Source organism: Brassica napus, chromosome C4 (genome assembly GCF_020379485.1).
Source record: "Brassica napus cultivar Da-Ae chromosome C4, Da-Ae, whole genome shotgun sequence".
In the NCBI taxonomy this organism is placed as follows: Eukaryota; Viridiplantae; Streptophyta; class Magnoliopsida; order Brassicales; family Brassicaceae; genus Brassica; species Brassica napus.
Window position 1 is genome coordinate 22,704,590 of NC_063447.1, and position 10,016 is coordinate 22,714,605.

The window sequence follows — 10,016 nt, forward strand, 5'->3', positions numbered from 1 at the left end:
TAAATGTGGTATCTTTTTACGATTTCCCTTGTTTTAATATGAAAGATCGAACCATTTAAACTGATGTAGACTAGTAATAGGCAGTTGAAGAAACTAAGGTAAAACAAAACTAAGCCATGAGGTAAAAGTACGGAAGTGTGGATTAACCGGAAGGAAAATGCAGGTAACAAGCCTCGGCGACGACGACGACGACGTAGCAAACTTGCTATTGATATCTTATCTAATCCAAGATTAGAAAATGTCCACAAAGAGACAAAAAAAAATAAAAATAAAGAGTCTGTCCAACTTATCCAACTTTAAAAGATGAAATGGCATAATAAAGAATACAAATGCGTATAGTCTCTCTCGTGCTGTCTCCCACGGAATATCCCATCCCTCCGATTCCATTTCCTCTCTCTTCCTTCAGATCGAACGCCGGTGACGGAGAACTTCAACGGAGCTAACTCTCTCTAACGGTGAACGCCGGTGATTCTGTTTCTTTTTGTTTTTTTTTGGGTGTGACTTTCCTTTGGTAAGCAAGCAGCTTTTGACTTTGTTCTTACACTCTTCTTTTAAGTTTAATTTTAATTTTTTTGTTTGTTTGTTTTCTCTTCTGATCTGACCTAATTAACTGTTGAATCGCTTCTTTTGTCTGTTGATCTGTGCTGATCATATGGGTTCTGAGTAAACGTGCCCTAGGGATTTGAGATCTCTGGTCGTGTTCTTAATTTGCTTTAGCGAATTATACAGAAGATGATTAGCATCCCTAGCTTGATGTTCGAAACCCTACTCTTTAAAGACTTTTGACTTTTTTTTTTTTTTTTTTTTTTTTGAGTATGAACCTGATTGTGTTTATCACTTCTCATGAATTAGTTAAACATCCTGTGCAGTTTTCTTGTGACCTGTGAGAGTTTTTCCGACACTTCTTTGTTCCCCTGAACCTGTTCTCTGCCCTTGTTCCCGTGAAAAGATCACACCTCCCACCTGTTTTGCCCTTTACATAACACTTGTCTTGTCTCTAGTGTATTTGTCTGATTTAGTTTGGTTGATGTTGCGACTCAATATGCTCCATTTGTTAAAGATGCTGATTTAGTTCTTTGGGATCCTCTTTTCAGATTGGGAGTATCTATCTACCTTTTATGATCTTTTGTTCCAATAATGGGTTCAAAATCATTTGGAAACCTCTTAGACTTGGCTTCTGGGGATCTTTTGGACATCCCTCACACTCCCAGAGCTCTTCCAAGAGTGATGACAGTTCCTGGGATCATCTCTGATGGATATGGGATTAGTGGTGCTGATTCAGATGCCATCTCCTTACCTTGCCGCGAGCGCAAAATCATTGTGGCCAATTTTCTTCCTTTGAATGGTAAAAGGGATTCAGAGACTGGGCAGTGGAAATTCAGCCTGGACAATGATTCTCCCATGTTACATCTCAAGGATGGTTTTTCTCCAGAGACTGAAGTCATTTATGTCGGATCACTCAAGTCAGATGTTGATGTTAGTGAGCAAGACGAGGTTTCCCAAACGCTTTTTGAGGAGTTCAGTTGCGTTCCCACTTTCATCCCACAAGATGTGCATAAAAAATTCTATCTGGGGTTTTGTAAACAGCAGCTATGGCCATTGTTCCACTACATGTTACCCATGTGCCCTGATCATGGCGAACGCTTTGATCGTAGTCTTTGGCAGGCGTATGTTTCTGCCAACAAAATATTTGCAGATAAGGTGATGGGTGTGATTAATCTGGAGGAAGATTATATCTGGATTCATGACTATCATTTAATGCTTCTCCCAACGTTTCTGAGGAGGCGTTTCCACAGGGTTAAGCTTGGTTTCTTCCTCCACAGCCCATTCCCTTCTTCTGAAATTTATCGAACCTTACCTGTTCGAGAGGAGCTTCTAAGGGGCCTCCTAAACTGTGATTTAATTGGTTTCCACACCTTTGATTATGCGCGGCATTTCTTGTCATGCTGCTGTAGAATGCTTGGGTTGGAGTATGAATCCAAGAGAGGGCATATTGCTCTTGACTACTTGGGCCGTACAGTTTTCCTCAAGATTCTTCCTATAGGTATTCAAATGGGAAGGCTGGAATCCGTTTTGAATCTTCCTGCTACAGCTGAAAAACTGAAAGAGATCCAAGAAAAGTATCGCGGTAAGAAGGTGATACTCGGTGTTGATGACATGGATATATTCAAAGGTCTGAGTCTAAAGATTTTGGCCTTTGAACACCTCCTTCAGCAATATCCTAGCATGCTAGGGAAACTAGTTCTCATTCAGATTGTCAACCCAGCTAGAGGATCAGGTAAAGACGTTCAAGAAGCCAAGAAAGAGACTTATTATACTGTTAATAGGATCAACGAGCGTTATGGCTCGCCTGGTTATGAGCCGGTGGTTCTGATCGATCGTCCAGTTCCTCGGTTTGAGAAGTCTGCCTATTATGCCATGGCGGAATGCTGCATAGTCAACGCGGTGAGGGATGGGATGAACTTGGTTCCGTACAAGTACACTGTTTGTCGACAGGGAACTCCTGAAATGGATAAATCTCTGGGACTAAGTGAAGACTCTCCTCGCACAAGCACGCTTGTTCTGTCTGAGTTCATTGGTTGCTCTCCGTCTCTAAGTGGCGCGATCAGGGTCAACCCTTGGGACGTTGATGCGGTGGCTGATTCAATGTATTCCGCTATCACCATGTCTGATTTTGAGAAGCAACTGCGCCATAAGAAACACTACCACTACATTAGTACACACGACGTGGCGTATTGGTCGCGAAGCTTTATACAGGATTTAGAGAGGGCGTGTCGTGATCATTACAGTAAACGGTGCTGGGGCGTTGGTTGGGGTTTAGGTTTTAAGCTCATCGCTCTCTCTCCTAATTTCAGAAGGCTATCAATTGAGCAAACTGTCAGTGCTTATAGAAGATCGAGCAAGAGAGCAATATTTCTTGATTATGACGGTACTTTAGTTCCGGAGGCCTCGATTGTAAAGGAACCAAGTGCTGATGTGATCTCTGCGTTGAAGACACTGTGTAGTGATCCTGATAACACTGCGTTTATTGTTAGTGGGAGGGGGAAAGTTTCTTTAAGCGAGTGGCTTGCACCGTGTGTGAATCTCGGAATAGCAGCTGAACACGGTTACTTCACAAGGTAACATAACTGGTTTGTTTTTGTTCTGATTGTCTTGTGCAAACATAAAATGCAATGTCTGGTGATGCAGGTGGAATAGTTCTTCTGACTGGGAAACAAGTGGCTTTTCTGATGACCTCGAATGGAAGAAAATCGTGGAACCTATCATGAGACTGTATACAGAAACTACTGATGGATCGAACATAGAAGCGAAGGAGAGTGCACTAGTGTGGCATCACCAAGATGCTGACCCTGACTTTGGTTCTTGCCAAGCCAAGGAACTACTGGACCATCTAGAAACTGTTCTTGTAAATGAACCCGTTGTGGTTCACAGAGGTCACCAAATCGTTGAAGTTAAGCCTCAGGTAATACCCTAATCTTCTTTTAATAGAGAGAAAGCATCTCCAAACCTTATATAGTTCGGTTATGCATAGTTGTAAACTGGGATCTGTGAACTAACAGGGAGTAAGCAAAGGTCTTGTCACCGGGAAAGTTCTAAGTAGAATGCATGAAAAAGAGAATGCACCGGATTTTGTGGTATGCATTGGGGATGACAGGTCAGACGAAGAGATGTTTGAGAGCATAACAACAACTCTCTCGGCTCAATCATCGTCAATCTCTACAGAGGTATTCGCTTGCACGGTGGGAAGAAAACCGAGCAAAGCCAAGTACTTTCTGGATGAAGTAAGCGACGTGGTGAAGTTGCTTCAAGGACTTGCCAACACTTCTTCTAGCCCAAAGCCTAGGTACCCTTCTCACCTCAGAGTCTCCTTTGAGAGTGTGGTGTGAGTACGCTGAATTCAAAAGATCAACTCAAGAGTATTTAGGAGACGACTGTGAATCTGAACCATGAAAAGAAACATGATTTGTACATAGAAAACATGAAAAGGAAGAGACAAAACTCTTTGTTGCGGTTTGAGCCTATGAATGAATGCTTTGGTACATGTACATAATATATAATAATAATTTTAAGACTTGTGAGCAAGAGACGAGCTCTTTCCCTATTGTGTGTTTGTCTATGATATACGTTTTTCATTCCTTTAATCAAATCTAATTTTCTTTACCCAAATAGTACGAACACTTCTTTTTTTTTTTTCAACGACCAACACATTTATAAAGCAGAATTGAATACAAAACATTAGTATACCAGATGATAACCGCCACGGAGATGAGTTATTATAATAATGTTTGTTTATGAATTGATTAACATTTTGCAACACTACAATCTTTATCGATTATAAAATGATGAATACAAATGTTGGTCTCTTAAATATATCATCGTTGTTGAAGATTTAACATATTACATCTCATTTTAATTATTTTTAAGATTTCATATGCACAAAATGAAATTAAGTTTTGCGGCTGACAGAAATCACCAAAACCAAATAGGCAACATTGTATAATGACGAAAGGGGATTAGGTTTTCTGCTCTCGATTTGTTTACTATTGACTCTCCATAAGTTATTTCATTTTATACTTCTATAGAATTGTGCTTTCGTTCTCGTCTTTGTTTCATTGAAATGAGTTAAAGTTTTTTTTAAACTTCTTTTATGAATTCAATGAATTACATAAGTGTCAATTAAAAAAATGGACATCTGTAAAACTTAGTTTCACTTCATATACATATCCAAGAATCAAAATTTTGAAAAAAAAATCACCGGCAAACTATATTAACAGGTGAGTGTTCAAATCTAACATATCAAGCTGTTATATAATATAAGTGAAGACTCGAAATATAAATGTTTGTCTAGTATATATTCACCAGCTCGGTCTAAAAATCATCTAATTAAAACAACAAAACAAATTACTTATTTCACCAGTTCGGGTAATATCCGAACCCAAATGGATATCCGAAGATAACCAAACACAAGTATACTTAGCTCTATATTTCTAGTTTATTTCTCTCATTTTATTTAAAATATTTATATTAATGATTCTTATTGCTCAAAATTAGATAATATACATATAATTATGGACAAAGTCATTTGCTACTCACTTGAAATACATATCAAGTTCTTGTTTCTTGCATTAACAAAAGTTGCATCTAAAATTTCAAAACAACAACTAAATTAGTGTCTTTCTATTTTTAAAGTTTTATCTCCAAACCTATTAATAGTTTAATCTTTTAAGAATTAAAAAAAAAAGCAGTTAAATTAAAATATATTTTAAATACAAAACCCTTAAACAATGAATAATTTATTAATTTTTTCTTCAAAATTTAAATATCCGAACCCTACCCAAAATATCTGAACCTGAACATAATATACCCGAACCCGACTCGAAGTGTAGAAATACTCGAACGGGTTCTATACCTTTATACTGAAATATCCGATACAAACTCGAATGTGTATCGGAACGCCCACCCCTATGATATATGATCATTTCTATCTTACTTGAACAAAAAAAAGTTAAATCATTGATCACAAAATTTTTAATGTGGGACTTTTACCATTTTTAGTAATTTATAGTCGTTTTTAAAAATTCAAAATATAACATATAAGAAAAAATCTAATTGTTTTTATTATATGCTTAATGTGAGTGTTTTATTTCTTTTAATAGTATAAAATTAAACAAAAAAGAGAGAGGTGAGAATTTTTTTATATCAAATATGTATTATTTATAATCATTAATTGTCATATATATGTTAATCATATTAGGTAATTCCGTAGCTTTTATTTAAGGAAAGAAAAAAATATTCTTTTGTACACTATTAATTAATTTGATAGTTATTTTAATAAAAAACATAATATATGTTTATATGGACCAACTTATTTTTCTAACAATTCTAAGAATCATTCTCGTGATGACACGTGTCTACGAAAACATATTGTAATGCTCCAGGATTAATATATAGGGGATTATGGACTTGGCTTTAGACCATGAGTTTTGAACAAAACTTAGGTTCACCCCTAAGGTGAACCTTTAAATTCACAACACCTCTTATCACCAATCAAATTGCCATGTAGATTAGTAATTAAAAATATTTTTTTTTTAAAAAAAATTAGTAAAAGAAAATTAATGACGCCAATTTTAAAGATACTAACGCCGCTAACTAAACCCTAAACCCTAAATTCTAAACCCTAAAACCTAAATCTAAATCCAAACCCTAAACCTAGGCCCTAGCTAGACCCTAAATTCTAAACTCTAAACTTTAAAACTTAAATCTAAACCCAAACCCTAAACCCAAACTCTAGACCCTAAACCCAAACCCTAGACTCTAAACTCAAATCCTATGCCCTAAACGCAAACCTAGACCCTGAGATCAACTCGTAAACCCTAAACCCAAACTATATACCCTAAAAGTTTGGGTTAATGTTGATGTTGTTCCTTTAGGGTATGAGGTTTGGGTTTAGAGTCTAAGTTTAGGTTTAGAATCTAGGGTTTGGGTTTAGGGTATAGGGTCTAGGGTTTAGGGTCTAAGTTTAGGGTTTACGGTTTGGGTTTAGGGTATAGGATTTGAGTTTAGGGTATAGGGTTTTAGGGTATAGAGTTTGGGTTTAGAATTTAGGGTATAGGGTATAGGGGTTAGGGTTTAGATTTAGAGTTTAGGATTTAGAATTTATGATTTAGAGTTTTGTTAGTGGCGTTACCGTCATTAAAATTGACGTCATTATTTTTTTCTATTAGTTTTATTTGTTTAAAAGAATTTTAATTTATTATTAATCTAGGCGGCACATCGATTGTTCATAAGAGATTGAGGTGAATTTAAAGATTCCAGGTGAACCTAAGTTTTTTCATGAGTTTTAGCTGAAAAGGCGTGAAAGTGATCTTGAGCCTACGGATGTGGCAAGGCCTGAAGTGTCCTGTCTCGTTTTTTTTTTCCCATGACAAGTCGAGCTGTGTTCATCTTACGCCCTATTATATTCTCTAATATTTTTCTTTCATGTTTGATTTATGGAGAGTAGATCTCTTGAAACATTATCTTTTCATTTGATACCCTGTGAACGGCCATGTATCTTTGCTTTTGGGATTTTGGTGAGATCTCCAACATCGTCACTACCATATCTCCATCTTTGCGGACAGGTGATTCCTTTATATGCTTCGTTTCAGATTAAAAAAAAAAAAACTAAACGAAATATAACACAGATAATTGTCAGTTAAATGAAAAAGACCCTCATGGCCACTCTGGACAAAATTTATATATCAAAAACTATACAAATTATATTATTTACATGAACATCTATTAACTAATATGTGTCATGTTTCTAATGCAATTAACGAGAACTGACTAGCCACCGACAATCAAGCACTGCAATTAATGATAACACAACATCAAGCAATACAATGAATTCAGTTATTGCTACACATGGTTTCGAGAGACTCGACACCAAGCATCTAGGTTTCTAGAACCTAGTGCACGATCAAAAAGGTCTCACCTCCATCGTAGCATTCCTGCGTGGGTGCCCAAATCAGGCTACGATCCCCCAGCTCCTACGTGAATATCTCGCCTATAGCTCATAAGAGCCCCTTGTCTGTCTGCCTACATTCACCATATTCACTTATGCCTAGACTCGGCATAACTCGATCTTACCAGGCACCGCTAACCTAACCCCGCCTTACCGCTGTCACACATCTCCTCATAATTAACTTATCATCTCTTTCTAGACGCCATAAAGTACAATGAAATCTCTTCGGTTCAGTGACATGTATGTGTTCCCATGTGTTAGGAATCTCAAGTTCGAATCCCCTGCCCTTAAAACCTTTTCTTTTTCCTATTTTTTTGATAATCTCAATAAGTAAAAAGATGATATTAGGTTACGATAACTTTTTCAAACAATTTAATTTCCTTATATGCCTATCACACAAGTAATAAAAGGCAAATATACTGATCAGATAGGACGTCCACGTCGGACAAGATAATCGACCAATCATGTTATAACGTTTTGACACGTCAGCTGGGCTTTTCGGTTTTTTAAAATCTGTCGTGTTATGAGTTTGGGCCATGAAGCACATCATATTTGAGAGACGGAGACCCGAGAAAATGCCGACTCGAGCTCACCCTTCCTCAGGTCTTCAAACCCTAATTTCCTCGATCGATTCGGGACCCTTTGCTCTTCCTCTTCTTCGTTCCATTTCACGATTTGATCCTGGAACAATCAAAACATCCTCTACTTCGTCTCCCTTTACTCTCATTTATGGATTCGCTCTGCTCTTATCATTTAGATTTTAGTTATAAAACTCTCGATCAGAGTTTTATTTCGATCAAACTTCGTTCTATATTCTCATTAGTACATCGCAATTGCAATGAGTTCCAACGGAAAATCCACGTTATTTGGTGATTCCCGCTCGGAGAAACCAAAAGGCGTCGAGGCTGACTCCTTTCCCAAGCCCACCGGTACACCCTATGTCTCTTTCGGCTTCTTGATCGGCGATCTCCACTCGAAGAAAGCCAAAGGCGAAGCGTCGGTCTCCTCCGGTCTGACCAAACCCAGCGGCAAGACCGGTGTTTCTTCCGGCGTCTCGATCGGCGTACCTAATTCGAAGAACCCCAGCTGTAAGAACCCGTATCTTTTCGTTATCAAAATTATAGAGTCAGATTGATTACCAAAAAAAATTATAGAGTCTAAAGCTTTGTGATTTAAAAAAATGAGATGAACAATATATATATTTTTAATTATAGTTCGTTTCGTTATGAAATTATAGAGTCCGTTTGATTACCAAAAGAAATTATTGAGTCTGAAGCTTCGTGATTTAAGACAATGAGATAAACAATATATATAATTTTTTTTTTATTATAGTTATAGTGTAGTCTACAGATAATACAAACGCATTGATGAAGGCAACGCTTATATTCCTCTGCAGGTACGAAGACCGGTGTCTCTTCAGGCGTAAGAGGCAAAGCCGCTGTCTCCTCTGGCGCCAAGGGAAAAGCTATTGTCTCCGCCAAAGCTGGGGAGGTGATGTCTTTCAAGGATGTGAAATTCGGACCTCATGAAGGCGAGTTGAGGTTTCGGTTGATCCATTTTTGGGAAGCTCGAAATGTTGTGACGAAGGTGCTTATCGGTCTTGAGATGCTTCTCATCGACCAAGAGGTATAAACCGAATTCTTTTTTACATTTTAGTTTAAAAATTGTTTAGTCGAGATGCTACTAAATCATTTTAGATTCAAACTTATCGTTCCATTCTTTTGTTCTTTTAATGAATTTGTAACAAGTGTTTGCTATTGGTGATATAACCATAACTTTAATTCTATTGTTGATGCATTGCGGGTTGAATATCTTTAATGTTTGTGTTTTTTTATCTAAAATTTCCTGTCTAGCTTTTCTGAATTAATTTCTTTATTGTTGATAACAGGAAACAGTTATCCAGGGCTTCATCCCAGCTGGGAGGATAGATACTTATTTGCCACACATGAAAGCTGGTGGCATTTACAGGCTTAACAGTTTTTTCGGGTCTAATAACAAGACTTTGTATTGGGTGGCTGAACCAAGTGTACCATCACATTCTCATCGACTTCTGTCCTCTCTGATCTAGAGGACAGTTCGGTTTGTTTCCCTGAGGACCATTTCCAGTTCCATGGATATGAGGAGTTCGATGCTGCCTGCGACTTGAGAGGGGATCTTTATGGTAAGTTCTCACTGTTGTATAGGATAATGTTTAATCTAATCTTAGATGATGTGTTTTCATTCGATCTAATATATTCAGCATTGTTTGGCTAGGATAATGTTCTGATCCAGACTTAGATATTTAGGTTTCATTGGTGGTTTTATAAGATATAAAGCACTAAGTTTGATTGTTTTATTTTGCAGATTATGTTGGTCACATCAAACTCGTGAATGGGCAGGTTCTCAATGACAGTCTCGTGCTAGATGATGCCGATATAGCTCGTGCAAGATGATGCCGAGATAGCTTCATCCCGCCGAGTTCTTCTTCATGTTCAAACACATGAGTAAGCTAATCTGTATCTTTTCATAATCA

At 37.4% G+C, this 10,016-nt stretch overlaps 1 protein-coding gene across 2 annotated transcripts; it reads left to right on the plus strand.

Annotated features, from left to right (window-relative positions):
• Positions 1-237: 237 nt before the first annotated feature.
• On the plus strand, positions 238-4,102 carry LOC106396487 (probable alpha,alpha-trehalose-phosphate synthase [UDP-forming] 10). 2 transcript variants are annotated; one of them, XM_013836885.3, is made up of 4 exons: positions 238-455; positions 1,095-3,119; positions 3,190-3,463; positions 3,561-4,102. In XM_013836885.3, the coding sequence occupies exons 2-4, from the start codon at positions 1,138-1,140 to the stop codon at positions 3,885-3,887; spliced, it is 2,583 nt and encodes an 860-aa protein (XP_013692339.2). In that variant the 5' UTR covers positions 238-455; positions 1,095-1,137; the 3' UTR covers positions 3,888-4,102. The 2 variants fall into 2 exon arrangements, with proteins under 2 accessions (XP_013692339.2, XP_013692337.2); XM_013836883.3 differs by having other exon boundaries at positions 294-511.
• The last annotated feature ends 5,914 nt before the right edge of the window (positions 4,103-10,016 follow it).

Bases quoted from the DNA above. Each gene is read 5' to 3' on its own strand.
- LOC106396487 (XM_013836885.3), top strand. From the start codon at position 1,138: ATGGGTTCAAAATCATTTGGAAACCTCTTAGACTTGGCTTCTGGGGAT. The intron at 3,120-3,189 runs GTAACATAACTG...CTGGTGATGCAG, and splicing joins GAACACGGTTACTTCACAAG to GTGGAATAGTTCTTCTGACT. The intron at 3,464-3,560 runs GTAATACCCTAA...GTGAACTAACAG, and splicing joins TCGTTGAAGTTAAGCCTCAG to GGAGTAAGCAAAGGTCTTGT.